Source organism: Trachemys scripta, chromosome 6 (assembly GCF_013100865.1).
Source record: "Trachemys scripta elegans isolate TJP31775 chromosome 6, CAS_Tse_1.0, whole genome shotgun sequence".
Taxonomy (NCBI): domain Eukaryota; kingdom Metazoa; phylum Chordata; order Testudines; family Emydidae; genus Trachemys; species Trachemys scripta.
The window spans coordinates 85,741,601-85,758,663 of record NC_048303.1 but is presented as its reverse complement, the minus strand read 5'-3'; the positions used below and the strand labels follow the sequence as shown (position 1 = coordinate 85,758,663).

At 42.1% G+C, this 17,063-nt stretch overlaps 1 protein-coding gene across 1 annotated transcript; it reads left to right on the top strand.

Moving 5' to 3' along the window:
• The first annotated feature begins 152 nt into the window (after positions 1 to 152).
• On the top strand, positions 153 to 16,490 carry LOC117878908 (iron-sulfur cluster assembly 1 homolog, mitochondrial). The gene is made up of 4 exons (XM_034773635.1): positions 153 to 286; positions 9,939 to 9,992; positions 12,361 to 12,466; positions 14,271 to 16,490. Exons 1-4 carry the CDS (start codon positions 206 to 208, stop codon positions 14,417 to 14,419), a joined length of 390 nt encoding a protein of 129 aa, XP_034629526.1. The 5' UTR covers positions 153 to 205; the 3' UTR covers positions 14,420 to 16,490.
• Positions 16,491 to 17,063: the final 573 nt, after the last annotated feature.

The window sequence follows — 17,063 nt, the reverse complement described above, 5'->3', positions numbered from 1 at the left end:
CGACTCGAGGCGGAAGCGCCTGAAGTCCTGCACAAACCCGTCCGGGCAGCCCTTCCGGAAACGCTCCCCCTCCGTCATCACGCACCTCAACCTGCCCGGCGCGCAGCGATGACATCACACTCCGGCCGCCATGACACTAGAGGCAAAGTAGAACGCACTGCCCTGCGCCCATGGACAGCAGGAGAGGACGGGGTTGAGGGGCGGAATGGCCTCCTCGGTGGTCAGAGCCACGGTCCGGGCCGTGAGCAAGAGGAAGATACAGGCCACCCGGGCCGCCCTTACTCTGGTGAGTATCGCGGGGGGTGCGCCGCGCTCGCGGCGGCTGTTAGCCCCAGGGCCAGGGCCAGGGCCAGGTCTGCGGGGCCGCGGGGTGGCGGTGAGCGGAGCCGGTGCCCGGCGGGGTGTGGGGCGCGTCTCCGGGCGAGGCTGTCCAGACCCTGCCGCGGCGAAGGGCGGTTCCAGGGCCTGTATTGAGCAGCAGTCCGGGGGGGCTCCTGACACGAGGGAGCGAATGACCGGACCCCGCTCCGGGCGGGCGGTTCGCCTGCGGGCCTGGCCAGCGCTCTCGGTTGGGTCGCAGGCGAGAGCTGTGGCGGGGGCGCTGGGATGAATCCTGGGTCGCCGACTGTCAAGGTTTCATTGCGAGGTTGGCGATATTTGATGTTTTCCCGTAAAGCCCCTGCTCCTGGAATCACGAGATTACACGAGACTCTTGGCTTTCACTTACCTTTAAAGGAGCTGTCACCTCTCGTGGTTATGCAGGAAAGCTTGAAAGGGGCAAGTAAACGCACGGTAAGGGCTCGGGAACCAGAAGATGCACAAAAAGATCCCTGTAACGAAATACACACACATGTACAAGTGTATATTTTAAACCTCAAATTTCAAACCAGTCTTCTGATTTTTACGAGACTGACTCACTATTTTGAATGTTTGGAGTTGGCAAAATTGTTGCCTACAGTAACAATTTAAGAATCTCTAGCAAATGATGCCACCTACTCAGCCATACAGGGCTGTCGCCTATGCTGTGGCTAAGGTATTACAATATGTTAACAAGGGCAGGGGGCATGGGAAGAAGCTGTGGTGGTGGTAAGTCAATTGTACCAATGTTAGCACAGGTCAGCCCTGCATTTCTCTCTACCCATCTGCACAAAGTACAGTCAAGATTTTTTTAAATCCGCGATTACCCTTTAGAAATGTACCTCTCATGTGGCCCCTGGTTTACATGGCACTTTACGTTAAGGGTACTTTCCTTACTAAGGCCCCCATTGAACGGCCTGTAATGTGTTTGCGTACACACATATAAGTGTGTATGTGTATGACCTATTTTTATATATATAAGATTTGTGCTTATGACCGCCAATTTGCTTTTTTTTCTTTTGATGTCATGTCAGAATAGATCTCAACGGCATGTCATCATCTAAACATGCAGAAATAAGGCTCAGAGAAGGGCACTGAAATGACCAGGCACACAGGGCCGCCCGGGGTGGGGGGGGGCAAGTAGGGCAATTTGCCCCGGGCCCCACAGGGGTCCCTATGAGAATATAGTATTCTATGGTATTGCAACTTTTTTTTAAAGTTTTTAAAGCCCCAAAATTGCTTTGCCCCGGGCCCCCTGAATCCTCTGGGTGGCCCTGCAGGCACACTTGTGAATGAAGGGGCTTCTGATACAAGGACGACTATCTCTAGAGAAGACAATAGTAAGAAGACCAATGATAGAAACGAAAGAGACAGAGGCCTACTGAGATGTTCTTATATATCCTTCCCCCCACAGTATATAGGGTGGCCCTTGATGGATTTTTTTTTTTTTTTTTTAAAAGCAAAGTTAGGACCTAATTCTGCTCTCCATTGCCCATTCTGTCTCTCTCGTGCATGGTGTCTGCAGAGCAACATTCTATTAATATAATTGTAGATCCATCAATAGTTGAAAGATGACGACCTTCACACAGTCCTCGCTGTTAAGTGAGAAACCATGACTAACATCTTCAAATGAGCCATTGAACTTTTACTGTCAACTTCCCGTCAAAAGAACAACAAAATAAGCAAAAAATAAAATAAAAAATGCTCATTCTAAAACTGATTGTATGGAGAAAATTGAGTGTGGAAGTTGACCTTCAAAATCGACAAAATTATTATTGAGGGAACTTGATCTGTAAGACTTATAATTGGATATTTGTGAATTAAAGGGGGGAAATATATTAACATCTGAAGTGTTGCGTCTCCAAAAATAAAGAAATAGAAAATTAGTAGGGCTGGCAAGCAACTAAAAAACTTGATTGCGACTAATTGTGCAATTTAAAAAAAATTGCATGATTAATCACACTGTTAATAAAATACCATTTATTTAAATATTTTGGATGTTTTCTACATTTTCAAATATATTGATTTCAATTACAACACAGAACACAAAGTGTACAGAGCTCACTTTATATTTATTTTTTATTATAAATATTTGTGGTATAAAAACAAAGAAATAATTATTTTTCAGTTCCCCTCATACAAGTACAGTTCTGTAATACAATCTCTTTATCGTGGAAGTTGAACTTACAAATGTAGAATTATGTACAAAAAAATAACTGCATTCAAAAATAAAACAATGTAAAACTTTGGAGCCTACAAGTCCATTCAGTCAGTCACTCAGACAAACAAGTTTGGTTACATTTGCAGGAGATAATGCTGCCAGCTTCTTGTTTACAGTGTCACTTGAAGTGAGAACAGGTGTTCTCATGGCACTGTTGTAGCCGGTGTTGCAATGTGCCAGATGCGTTAAAGCTTCATGTGTCCCTCCATGCTTCAGTCACCATTCCAAAAGACATGCATCCATGCTAATGAGGGGTTCTGTTCAATAACCATCCAAAGCATGTTCACTTTCATCATCTGAGTCAGATGCCACCAGTAGATTATTGATTTTCTTTCTTGGTGGTTTGCGTTCTGTAGTTTCCAGATCGGCACATTGCTCTTTTAAGACTTCTGAAAGCATGCTCCACACCTCATCTCTCTCATATTTTGGAAGGCACTTCAGATTCTTAAACCTTGGGTCGAGTGCTGTAGCTATCTTTAGAAATCTCACATTGGTATCTTCTTTGCATTTTGTCAAATCTGCAGTGAAAGGGTTCTTAAAACGAGTAACATGTGCTGAGTCATCATCCGAGACTGCTGTAACATTCAATATATAGCAGAATGTGGGTAAAATGGAGCAGGAGACATACTATTCTCCCCGAAGCAATTCAGTCACAAATTTAATTAATACATTATTTTTTTATCGAGCGTCATCAGCATGCAAGCATGTCCTCTGGAATGGTGGCTGAAGCATGATGGGGCATACAAGTATTTAGCATATCTGGCATGTAAATACCTTGCAATGATGGCTATAACAGTGCCATGCGAACACCTGTTCTCACTTTCAGGTAACATTGTAAATAAGAAGCGGGCAGCATTATCTCCAGTAAATGTAAATAAACTTGTTTGTCTTAGCGATTGGCTGAATAAGAAGTAGGACTGAATGGGACTTGTAGGCTCTAAAGTTTTACTTTGTTTTGTTTTTGAGTGCAGTTAGGTAACAAAAAAAAAAAATCTGCATTTGGAAGTTGTACTTGCTGGATAATGAGATTACATTATGGTATTGTATGAGGTGCATTGAAAAACTATTTGTTTGTCATTTTACAGTACAAATATTTGTAATAAAAATAGTAAGTGAGCACTGTACACTTTTGTATTCTGTGTTGTAATTGAAATCAATCTATTTGAAAACATAGAAGAACATCCAAAAATATTTAATAAATTTCAATTTAAAATTGGTATTTTATTGTTTAACAGTGCGATTTTAAAACTGCAATTAATTGTGATTAATTTTTTTTAGTTAATCGCATCAGTCCTAAAAATTAGAGTTTACAGAAAGAGGAGGTGAGATACAAGTGCTTTCAAAAACATAATTTTGAATTGCCTGACATTTTTTCATGTTAAATTTCAACTATGAGAGTGAGAAGGTAGTTGAGGTAATATTTTTTTTTATTGGATTAACTTCAGTTGGTGGAACATACAAGCTTTTGAGCTGCACAGCGCCCTTCAGATCTGGGGAAGAAAATCAGTGTGTCTGAGCTAAATACAAGTTGGGATAGATTGGTAAACTTATGGCAGAACACAAGAGGCCACTTAAAGTGGTCATTTGAGGGTTAGATTGGTATGCATAAGGGATTTGAAGTGGGCAGTTAAGGTTGAGCAGGCGGGGAAGGGGGGTTACAAATTGGTTTTATGGCTCATTACAACAATGTCCATGTTGAGTCCATGGTTTTTGATGTCTAGCAGAGGTGGGCAAACTTATGAATTTTAAGTTCCCAGGCTCGCCTTTTGAAGATGTGCAGATTTCCTTTGTGGATAGATATTGAAAGTGAAAAGTGTTTGCCCATGGGTGATGAAGTGTTTTTGTCTTTTATCATTTTTCTATGCAAGTTCATTCGACAGCGTAGTGATTGTCTGGTTTCTCCCAAGTTGTTGGGGCATTTGATGTGCTAGAGCAGAGGTGGGCAAACTGCGGCCCACAGGCCACATCTGGCCCGTGGGACCCTCCTGCCCAGCCCCTGAGCTCCTGTCCGGGGAGGCTAGCCCCCGGCCCCTCCCTTACCGTTCTTCCCTCCCCCGCAGCCTCAGCTCAGCCCGGCACAGTGCTCTGGGCAGCGGGGCTGTGAGTTCCTGGGGCAGTGCAGCTGCAAAGCCCAGCCTGACCCGGTCTCTGTGCTGCGTGGTGGTGGCGGCGGCATGGCCCAGCTCCAGCCGGGCGGCGTGGCTGTAGCGCCACCAGCCACCGGTGCTCCAGGCAGTGTGGTAAGGGGGCAGGGAGCAGGGGGGTTGGATAGAGGGCAGGGGAGTTCAGGGTGGTGGTCAGGGGGCAGTGGTGTGGATAGGGGTTGGGGCAGTCAGAGGGGAAAACGGGGGGTTGAATGGGGACAGGGGTCCCGGGTGGGGGGGCAGTCAGGAAGGAGTGGGGGTTGGATGGGCCAGTGGGGGGCAGTCGGGGCAGGGGTTCCTGGGGCAATCGGGACAGGAAGAAGGGGTGGTTGGATGGGGCAGAGGTCCCGGGGGGCCGTCAGGAATGAGAGGAGGGGTTGGGTGGGGCGGCAGGGGGCAGTCAGGGGCGGGGGTTCTAGGGGTGGTCAGGGACCAGGGAGCGGCGGGGGGGTGTGGATGGGGCAGGGGTCCCTGGGAAGCCATCAGGGAACGGGGGAGGTTGGATGGGGCAGGAGTCCCGGGGAGGGCGGATAGGCGGTGGGGACTAGGCCACGACCCCCTCCCCTAACCGGCCCTCCATACAATTTCCGAAACCCGATGCGGCTCTCAGGCCAAAATGTTTGTCCGCCCCTGTGCTAGAGGATGTACAGCACATATTGTGATAAGCATGTGTTACACCATGAATCTTGAAACATGTGTTCATGGGGAGAGTAATTGATCATCACTGCAGTGGTGATATGTCTGCAAGTTTTGCATCTGTTACTCTGGTTTCTCTTCAAATCGTATAAATCTTTTGCCTTTTACTAAAGTTCTTGTGCCACTTCGAGCTGGTGTATCCTGGTCTGTGGGGAGCTTGCTTCTGATGCCCAGCTTGGCGAGGCCTGGGGGGTGTTTGAAGGCCAAGTGTGTGGTTGGGAAAGATTTCTTTCAGGATGTGGTGGCCATTAAATATGGGTTATAATTATTTGATACCCCAGATGGATTTCAGTGTGGGGTGGTAGCAGTGTGCCATCAATGCGCTTGTTTGTTTGCTTCTCTGTCGAAGCAGGTTTTTTCCAGGGCATTTGGGTGGCTTTTTTCATGGTGCAATCTACTTCTCTGGTAGTGTGTTAAGGAGTGTATCCTAGACTTTCTCTTCAAAGCATATTCTGTGGTATCTGAGTATCTGGCTGTAGAAAACAGATTTTTCTGGTGTGTCTGAGGTGTTTGCTGGATCTACGGAGGTAATGGGGTAATCCGTGGGTTTCTTGTGTAATGTCATTTGTAGGGTTCCATTGTTGAAGCCAATCATGGTGAAAGTAAGCCGGTACAGGCCAGTACGGCATACCAGTAAGAAAGTGTCTGAAGCATTCAGTACCAGTTGGTAAAATAGGCTAGGTTTAACTGCAGTAATAACAAAAAATCTGATTTATCACTTGTTTGCAGGAAACATCCCTCTCTGTAAGCAAACCGACCACCCCTAAGCGTAGTTGGAGAGGGAATCAGAGTTGACCTGGGAGATTAGGAGAGCTGAAAGGCAGCAGGTGGGGTGTTCTAAGGAGCGCTCTAAGGAGCGCAATGTGAGCAGGACCTAGGAGTGTGATTGTAACCCACCCGGTTTGCTCTTGGGCTGGCTCTCCTGAGGGCCACCTGCACTCCAGCATGCAGAGCCACACACGCGTGCCCTTGGGGGACGAGGCAGCTTGGGGAGCAAGGGTTGTGTGCACGCTGCAGGATGGAGGGGTGGCTTTGTGCTCTGTGCCCAGGGTGCTGCGCTCTGCTTCCAGCCCTTGGGTTCGTTCATTTTTTAGCCAGCTACAGGAGGGAAAGCTCACCTGGCTGCAATCGGGGAGAACGAGAGCCAGGGACGCTCCTTCCTTCTCCTGTGTCCGGGCTCTTTGGGGGAGTCTCTGCAGCAGTCCCTGTTGTAGGCAGCTGTGGAGTGCCAGAGGCGGGGAGGAGGGGGCAAGGTGTGGGGCTTGGCAGCACGCAAGCTGGGTTCTGAGGCAGCTGGCGCCCCGGGTGAAACTTCTCCATCTCGCACCTCTTTCCCACTGGAGGGGCTTGCTGCTGTTTGCTGGTCTGTGACACCCCACAGGCCTCAACAAATGAACAAGCTAAAAGTCATCCACAAAAGGGTATGTCTACTTAGCCGTCATTAAAGTGCTGCCGTGTAGTTGTGGCTCCAGCACTGCGAGACTAATAAAACCACCTCCGCGAGGGGAATAGCTACCAGCGCTGGGAGCATGGCTCGGTACGCTGTAGCACTGTCTACAGTGCAACTTTACAGCGCTGAATTTGCATCTCAGAGGGGGTGTTTTTCACACACGAGTGAGAAAAGCTTCAGCGCTGTAAGTGGCAGTGTAGACAGTGCTACAGTGCTGGGAGCTATTCCCCTCGTGGATGTGGTTTTATTACTGCATGGGGAGAGCTCTTTCCCAGCACTTGAGCCGCGGCGCTTTAACATCAGCTGTGTAGACATACCTTTAAAGCTACTACTAATACTCTAGTAGACAGCTGCTGTATCAGAGTTATGCAAAGGGATCCATGAAGTTAAGTATGTAGGAGTGGAGTTGGGAAGAGAGGTTGCGATATGACTGTACCAGTAAGAAATTTGAGTTACTTTCACCCCTGGTGTACAGGAAGTTGATTCTGGTGCGGGGAGTGATGTGGGAGTGTTCTAGAGAGAGTTTGATGGATGGGTGGTGGTGATGGTTCAAGTTGTAGTGAAAATCTGAAGGAGTTTAGGTCTTCTGTCCAGACAATGAAAATATTATCAGTCTATCTCAGGTATATCATTGATTTCATGATTAGTTTTTCCAGAAATTCTTCCTCAAGGTGGCCTATGCAGAGGTTGACTTATTGGGGAGCCATCCTAGTACCCATTTCTGTTCCCATGGTTTGGACAAAGTGTGTGGTATTAAATGTGTAGTTGTGAGTGAGGATGAAATGGGTGAGTTTGACAATGTGTTTAGGATGGATATCCAAGTGTTGTAAGTTCTCTTGTAGGTATTTTAGGTAGGCAGCAATGCCATTATGATGAGGGATGTTGGCGTGTACGGAGGTGACCACCATGGTGACAAGAATGATGTTCAGAGGGAGGTTGTCAACGTTGCAGAGTTTCTGGAGGAAGTTGATATTGTCTTGAAGGAAGCTTGCCTTTTGTGTAGTGAGTGATTTGGGGTTTCAACCATAACATTATTTTAATTATCTTGCACTCATAACCTTACGTATTTCTTTTAATTTAAAAAAACAAACCTACAAAATAAAAAAAATTCTAGTGATTATCTGTGACAGTTACTGGCAAGAATACAATATGAAGCCAAAGGACTATTTGGGCATAAACTGATTTCCAGCTCGGGTCAAGAAGTTTCCCTTCAGTATATAGATTAACCTTGAAAAATTATCCAGAAGACTTATCTGAATAGCTGCCAACACTCCAAATGCATATAGGATTTGGGGGACAGGCTTGGAAGGAATTTATTAAAAATTTACAAATTACAGATGTAAAGCTTTACTCCTCAAAACTAAGACACACAATGGTTTAAACTTCAGAACGCCTCAGTGCCCGATCTGCTCACTTGGGCTGTGTGCTGAGATTGACTGTGTGCTGAAATCGTGACATGAGACTTAGTTGATGGTCTTATCAGATTCAAAAGGAAAACTGCATCAGAGTAGAGTTATTTCGACTTGAGAAGGTTATCTTCACAACTATAAAAGCACTTTTTTTTTTTTTTTTTTAAGAAAACTAAACTTCTGTAGAGACTGCCCCCTATTCACCATGGAAATTTCTTGTTCACCATTGATAAGTGGGAGAATATATTTGTCAATTTTGGGTTTCTTTTGGTAGATTTATACCATTATGAAGGCTTATATTTTTATTTGCATTAGCTGCCAATTTTCACTATGGGAGACATGCTGTTGAACTAGATGTGTTTGGTCTCTGGTATTGCAATTCCTGTGTTCCCCTGAAAAAAACAACAAGGAGTCTGGTGGCACCTTAAAGACTAACAGATTTATTTGGGCATAAGCTTTCGTGAGTAAAAACCTCACTTCTTCGGATGCACCCTTGTGTTCCCCTGGTGATTGAACATCAGGCAACTTGCAGGTATATAAAGTAGATTTTTTTGATGGCTTTATTTGTTTCTGAAGCCAGTTCTGTGGCACCTAGACCTTGATAAGACTGATTTCTGCAGAGCCAGAGTCTGGCTAGCTTCTCATAGAAACTGTTAGATTAAAGATCATAGTTTAACAATACATTTTCTTGTGTTATATCTTAAACTGAAAGAATTTCAAAATTCTCAGTCTCGTGATCTATGTTTAGTTATTCTAACATTTCACTCAGCACGATATTGCAGTATATGGTTGCAAACTTAAAAAAATTAAAAATCTTGTGGCGAGCTTCTCAAGAAGTTTCTCAGTTTTCAGTCTGTAATTTTCAAAAAGAGAATCTAAATTTTAGTCCCAAACTTCCTGTGATGTTCATTTACTATCTACAAATGTGTAGTCTGTCTGGTGGAAAGCAGGGGGTTATTTGATCACCTTTATATTATGTTTTCAGCTTATGGTGAAGTTAATTTATAAACTCTGCTCTTTTCAGTAAATCCTCATGTGCATTAACCAGATTAATTCTATGAGGCCTTGTCTACACTAAAGGGAAAAGTTGATCTGAGCTACACAATTTGAGTTATGTGAATAGCATAACTCAAATTGACGTAGCTTAGATCTACTTACTGTGGGGTCCACACTTTGCGATGTCGACGGGAGATGCTCTCCCGTTGCCTCCCCCTACTTTTCTCAATCAGTTGGAGTACATTAGTCAACGGGAGAGCGACCATCGATAGTTCTCCTGGGTCTTCACTATATTCACTAAATTAACCACTGATGCATCAATCGCTGCAGCATCGATCCTCCGGTAAGTGTAGACAAGCTCTGAGTTTACGTCTGAAAAACAGCTTAAAATTATGCAATTTAGGATGTTAATTGTAGTTTGAAATCGCAAAACACAACAAGTTGAATGGCTAGTTTATACTCTTGCTAGTGACACCAATGCGAGAGGTGAACTTTTAACATGGGGGAGGAGAGGCTGAACTGAAAACTTGAGAGCTGTGAAGCTGGAATGAAAGTGAGTTTTTATTTGCAATGGACAGTAGAAGCAGTAAAAGACTGAATATTATTCAGAACTTTTAACATTTTTCAAAGCAGAAAAAAGTTAATAAAATCTCTTTATTTTTCAGACTCCGTCAGCTGTACATAAGATAAAACAGCTTCTTAAAGATAAACCTGAGCATGTAAGTACAAATGGAAGGCATTCTTGTATGCTATTCTAATATTTTTTAGCTTACCTTATGAAAAGCACTCTTATTTATTATTATACTAGCAGCTGTCTGTGAAGTACTTGTAATCAGTATAAAACAATGCAGCTTGAAACAATCATTGTGGACACCATTGAGACATGAGATCTTCCTTTATTTTTTAATAAATGCATTTATCCAACAAACTTTATTTTCATATGCAAAAATCAAATGAGGTGGGGGAAAATGACTATAATGACAATAAGTCAACTGTCATAATCTTTGAGACAGATTAAACTCCAGCGTGCTTTCCTTAAAGGTTTAACAAAATTTTAAAGTATGTTCATACTACCACTTTAATGAAACTAATCTAATTTGTTGATGCTAATAAGGTAATGATTTCCTAGTATGGTAAGAGATCGCCAACTGCTGATGTGAAGGTATTCTTCAAATAATTTAATGAAACTTCTAAATTTCTCAAAGCAGGTTATTTTGTTGTGAGGTATGTTATGTCCACATAATGTTGCCCCTTCTGGCCTGAGGGTTAGCCAGTATTTGGGGCCTTGCTTGTTTCCATTAGGAGAAGACATTGATGCCAATAGTCAGGTACTTCTTTGGTGTGATCCCGTTTATTTACAAGAATGTACACAAAGTTCTGTTTCTCTGAACACAGTAAAAACAAACAGCAGGTGTTTTCCTTACTCAGAGATCCAAGTCTGCTCCAGCAATTACTATGCCCAAAAGAAAGTCTGTCTCTTATCTTCTTACCAGGGTCACTCTCACAACTACTTCTCTCGCTTTCTATTTATCACACACACAACTACAACCAGTCAAGTCCCTTGTCCCTGTGTTTGTAACTAGTCCCAAGGAACCCTCTTAGCCCACGTGGTTTAGCTTCTGATCAACATTGCCATGTGGCTGTTGCCTTGGGTGGTAGCTTGCTTGTTTCCAGTTATCACTACATACAGGGGCATTTAATTGTTACATGCCCATCAGTTTTTACAAGGTCTGTGATTGTCATAAATTAAAGATCTTGTTGGTGGCAGCCATTAACACTGTCCAACACAATAATTATACAGGTTATTTCTCTTCCTCCTTTACTCATAATTATGTAGTAAAGATTTCATGTGTAGGGTACAATATGGCTGTTCGGAATAGACAGTGTCACTGTGCAGAGTGTTTTCTGGTCCACGTGTCTCTGGCAGCTACTCTTCAACTGTTGTTTATGCAGATGTTCTTTTGGTCTGATCTATGTGTAGTTAGTAGTTAGAATAGATTAACTGAATTATGAGTCAGAATGGTTTGCTGGGTCAATGTTGAGCAGATCTTAAAAGTGGGAAGGCTGAGTTGTGAAGACTGAGTGGTAATATGGTTAATGAAAATTGCAATCCATGTAACTTTTTAATATACTGTGAAATAGAAATATACTAATCAGCATAACTATGCTGTGAAAATGTAACTGTATTTGGCTCACCCTCAAACTTGCCAGCATTACGTAAATTGCTTCAATTGCTCCTACAATGAGGAGAAGTAAGCGCCAGCCTGCAACTCATTGCAACAGGCATGCAGAAGATCTGTACTGTGATTTTTACTGGGGCGGATGAGAGCCGGGTGAGAGAATTTGGAATGCATCCCATTAAGCCCTAGAACTGGCTTCCTTTCTATGGTGAGTGTTCAAGTTTGTAAAGTGTTGTGGACTGACAGTACTATATAAACAAACTGTCTCATTTGAAGTCATAAAACCATTTGGCTTTGAAGCAAGATTTTCTCATCCACTGCGAATAAGACGAAACACCTACAAGGGTGCCAGCAGTTTTACTAGTGAATAACATTAGAATGCTATTTTTACACACTGTAGGTCTTTGTCCACAACAGGAAAACGTATATGTGTAGCTTTCCACCATTGCAACACTGCATGAGATAGCAAAAGTAGAATGGAAGTTGTAGTAGAAGCAGGGCTCAGGCTAACCCTGACAATATGATGGTAGAAGTGCCTCTGCTCCATTGACATTTTCACCACTATTACTACCACTAGTGTAGAATTATAGGTATAAATTGTACTAGTGTAGTGCATAGGAGTTAGGCTTCAGTTTGAGTATATATTATGCATTTATAACTTAAAAGTTCCGACTCACTCTTCTAGTCAGTCTGTACCTCCGCCCCCCCCCCCCCAAAAAAAAAAAAAAAGAAACCCAAGACATTTTGGCTCTTCATTCCTAAAATGAATTCATCCTAATTTTAACCCTAGATGACAGGGGGAAAACATTGAGTGGTAGCTATCGAGTTGATTCGAGCACTGAGTTTCCAACTCTCTGCTGGCACACTGTACATTTAAATAAAAGTGAATAAAACTCTTATATTTCAGGTAGGTGTGAAAGTTGGAGTCCGTACGAGGGGGTGTAATGGACTTTCATACATGTTAGAATATACAAAAACAAAAGGCGACTCCGATGAAGAAGTAGTTCAAGATGGTGAGTGTTTATTTGTTTTTATCTATTTGAAGCAGTAAATAGGGGGGGAAGGTAGATGCAGAATAACTTGATTACTAAACTTCCAAACTGTAATGTAGAAGAGAGACAGGCTAGAATTTACTAGCTGCATGAAATTACTGGGAGAAATCCTTGGATACCCTAGTAGGAATTGCTGTTGCTGTGACTTTAGATTCCATTGTAAAAGTACCCACTTGTTAAAACTTCCTGGATTAAATTAAATACTGCTAGCCCAGAGGGTACAAATTGCATCCTTTTCCATCCCCACCATATGTCCAGGCTGTACCATGGGTTGGAGTTCTCCAGGGCCTGGGAGGCTATGTTTACATCTGGTGGTGGGGTGGCAGCTTTAAGTTAATGCTTGAGTATCATAGAATCCTCCTTGTGCAGGTTGCTTGGTGGAGCACATCCTCCAGCAGACTTTGTCACAAGCACTTCTTTGTCAGCACAGCCTACGTCTTTTGGCTAACCTTGGTGGCTCCAGGCCCCTGGGGTTGCTGCATCCGTGGGTTACGTTGATATACACTGGCACTGAATATACTCAGATGAAACAAAGGACCTTCCAAACACACTGCTTTTATATAAACTAATGGATTCCCTTCTTGGGTTTATCATTGGTATTTTTTATTTTTTCATCTACAAAGCCAAATTGGCTTATTAAAATGAGAAATCATAAATAGTCTATAAATCAAAACTGCAGTCTTAATGTTCAGCATCCTGCAGCCTGTGAAACTTCTGTATGTTATTGGAACAGGCAGGATTTCCAGCTATTAAGACTTGAGAAGGACTAATTCCTAGCCCTGATAGTTTTACTTTCTAGTATATTGGATGGACCTTGCACCTCCCTCTAGTACAGAACTAAATATTGCTAGTAACTCAGCTTCAGCCATATAACTTTGGCAAGGGGAAGGATAATCCATTTGAGAAGGAAATAAGAAAATATTTTTGAGGCAGATTTTCTTTAAAAAATCAGCTGCTTGAAAGCAGTGTAGAGCTTTGGAATGTTAGTAATACCAGTAGAAATGGATTAATGAACATAATTCATAGACACCAAGGTCAGAGGGGGTTCATTGTGATCATCTAGTCTGACCTCCTGTGTAACACAGGCCATAGGACTTCCCAAAAATAATTCCTATATCATATGTCTTAAAAAAAAAAATGCAATCTTGATTTAACAATTGTCAGTGATGGTGAATCCACCATGGACCTTTAAATTCTTCCAAGGGTTAATTACTCTCACTGCACCTCTACCCCGATATAACACAACCCGATATAACATAAATTCAGATATAACACAGTAAAGCAGCGCTCCTCGGGGGTGGGGCTGCACACTCCGGCGAATCAAAGCAAGTTTGTTATAACGCGGTTTCACCTATAACGCAGTAAGATTTTTTTGGCTCCCGAGGACAGCGTTATATCGGGGTAGAGGTGTATTAAAAATTTACATCTTATTCCAGTCTGTGGGAGTGTGAAAGCTGCACTTGATCGCACAGTTACACAATTACATTGGCATGACCCCTCATGAAGTGTAAATAAATATACCATAATAAAATAAATATACCATGGTATATTACAGATAGCAAGTGATAGTAATCTCAACTTGAGTTCTTTAGCAGAGGCAAGAAAAGGATGAATATCCTGAAAGTAGTAAGAAAATGCAGCAATAATTTCACTGACAGACCTCAGTTTTTAGCTTTATTTTATATCCGTTATCTACCAGATTGTACTGTAACACAAGATCTGTGTCAGATTACATAACAGTTGTTTTGTTTTTGTCCCATTCAAGGAGTCAGAGTGTTTATTGAAAAGAAAGCACAGCTGACACTTCTAGGAACTGAAATGGACTATGTAGAAGACAAACTATCCAGTGAATTTGTTTTCAATAACCCAAACATCAAAGGAACATGTGGCTGTGGAGAAAGCTTTAACATCTGAAATCTCAGGATTATTATCTTGGCTTTTAACACCATGAAACACTTCTTCATCAGTGTGACTTTCTAAAGCTGTCACATTTTTCAGGTTTTTAGGCTTTGTAAAGTGTTGCTGCATTTCAAGGAAAATAAAGCGAATGCATTTTGGAAATGTAACCTGTGTGTTAAATTTCAGCACTGGTGTTATCTATGCAGTAATTTGGGGTGAATTGGGCTCTAGACAGTAAGAACAGCAAGGTGCAGTAGCACTTCTATGTTTTCATGTGTGAAGGGAAATAAATCTCAATATTCCTCCCTTTCTTGTCATTTCCCTCTCCTTCACCGCTACCAGCCCTCCAAAAAGTGTTTGTAAGAACACACTCTGCATGCATTCTGCTTTAATTAGAAGAAAATGGTAGGACTGTATATGTACGAATAGGCTTCAGAATTAACTTACTCATTTAAAAAGAACACACACTCAAAAGAAGGTATGTATCTGACAGAGGTTTCCAATGTCTTCACCCCTTGATAGTTGAGTATGGATTTACTGGTGATCTGTTCTCAAAGAAAAATTAATAAGCTCTAAGAGGGAGGATATCCTGCCTTCTAGTGTGAAAATTTTCACACATGTCACCAACTGTGGCTACATCTTGGAATGAGCTAATTCAAGTCTCTAAAGTTATGCTCACCCTTTCATTGTGAGTTATCTTAGTGCCTATGTAAATGTTTTCCTTTCTTTGTAGCAAGCACAATCTCCTTGCTGCAGGCAGGAAGACAAGTAGTGTGGTGTTCCAGAATAATGCAACATCTTCAACAATTTGAATGTTAAGGCAGAATGTGCACAGGCCTCCTTTTCCCACATCCCATGTATCTATCTTTGCCCCCAGTTGACCAAGACAGCAAAATTCCTAAACTGCTTCCAACCCAGGCCCTCACTTTTTGCAGTACATGTATGTGTTCCCCCCTATGCTGTCTGGTCACCCAAGGAAATTGTTTAATGATGGTGGAAGGAATTTTGTCACTTCCTGTGATCATACTCATGACTGACTTTCTGTCAGAGCTCAAACCTCATTGGTAACTTGAGTAGATGTTAAGTTTTCCCTGGTAAGGTTGACTCCAAATTCTGTTCAACAATTGTTTGGGGTGAAGGTAACTTTGTAAAAGGAAAATTTCACTGTAGTTTAAAAAACACTTTAGAATCTTTGAGCTGTATAAAAATCAATGAAATTAGCTTTTTTGTTAAACTGATACTGGTATTAAGTTAAAGGAAGATAAAACTTATTGCATGGAAGAAGCCATTTGCTTTGATAGAAACTAGTTTAATCCCCCTCTCACTCATTAAGATCCCTCCGGAAAGCCAGGGTAATTTAAGTGGCCACAAATGCACCAAGCCACTCACTTGTGCAGCTTGCAGGAGGAGTAGAGAGGGGAAGAAGATATTGTTACTAGAGTAGTTGAGCTGAAAGTTGGGGGGCAGGGGAGGAGACGGAGGTGGAAGGGAGCTCACAAGGAATACCTGAATGCTGGCTTTAAATAAGGAAGGAGTTGGAGTGGGGCAAGGAGATATGCCTTATTCAGTCCTAAAGCCTGGAGATTGACTGTCCAAGGGTGAATTTATTCTGGGGTGCTGTTTGTTGGTACTTGAGAGGGAGAACTGTGGGCTGTTACCGGTTGAGGGAGTGGAAATGCAGCTAGAACTGGCTGAGGGAGGAGGAGATAAATCTATGGCATCCTCCCTGCAGTAGTCAGCATAGCCCACAAGAATAGAAAGTTGAAGCTTCCACGTGTATTGCTTAATTAATATTCATACTTGAATTTTAATTATTTTGTAATGTATGCAATTTTGATGTAAAAACACTGGAGTTTTCCTTTATCAACTGTCATACACAAATAGTTGCTTTATTATATATAGTAGTTATAGAACAGTAATAAAGTATATGGGGAAAACATGACAACAGGCTCAGTAGATTTGAATTTCTAATGCCACAGTCCTCCATTCCTGTCAAAAAAATCAAGTCTGTGTGGTATTGTAGAGCTAATGTCTAAAATAGTCCCAATGATAGACTAATTTTCTCATTTGTAAATCTATTCCTTACATTTTTTTTTTAAATTTTCCAGTAACAGGGGGTTGGTAAAAGTGCTATCCCTGTATTCACTCTAACTCTGTTTTTGAGTTCTTGAGGGCTTTTGCATATTCATGGGTTCGTGTATATGCTCTGTGAAAGTTTATGCTTTTATATTCTGTGAAATAGTCTCTGAAGAGAGTTGTCATATTTACTAAAGCACCTAACGCACAATGTATTAAAGAACATTTATGTAAATGCTAATAACTTATGTATGAATATAGTTTTGTTAATCAGTCCACCTATAATGTGTGCAATACTGTATGTAGAGTTCTCAGCTGTAATAAATAACCTGTTGGTAAACATTAAATACTCTTGTTTTGCACAGCTGTAACAAATGAGCACTTCAGGCTCATACAAGTAACTCCGTTATAGCATAACACTGAATGGCTTGTAAACTGATGTTCACCGAGGAATATTCACTTCATGTTTTCTAAGTACTAATAACACTGGAAAAATACGGTAGGTATGTAATAAGAATACCATTGTTTTAAGTATAAAATGAAAATATTTTGCTAGTCTCAGAATATACATACATTGAAGTTA

Coding starts and splice junctions, on each gene's coding strand:
- LOC117878908 (XM_034773635.1), top strand. CDS start 206: ATGGCCTCCTCGGTGGTCAGAGCCACGGTCCGGGCCGTGAGCAAGAGG. Junction 287..9,938: donor CCCGGGCCGCCCTTACTCTG/GTGAGTATCGCG, acceptor TTTATTTTTCAG/ACTCCGTCAGCTGTACATAA. Junction 9,993..12,360: donor TTAAAGATAAACCTGAGCAT/GTAAGTACAAAT, acceptor CTTATATTTCAG/GTAGGTGTGAAAGTTGGAGT.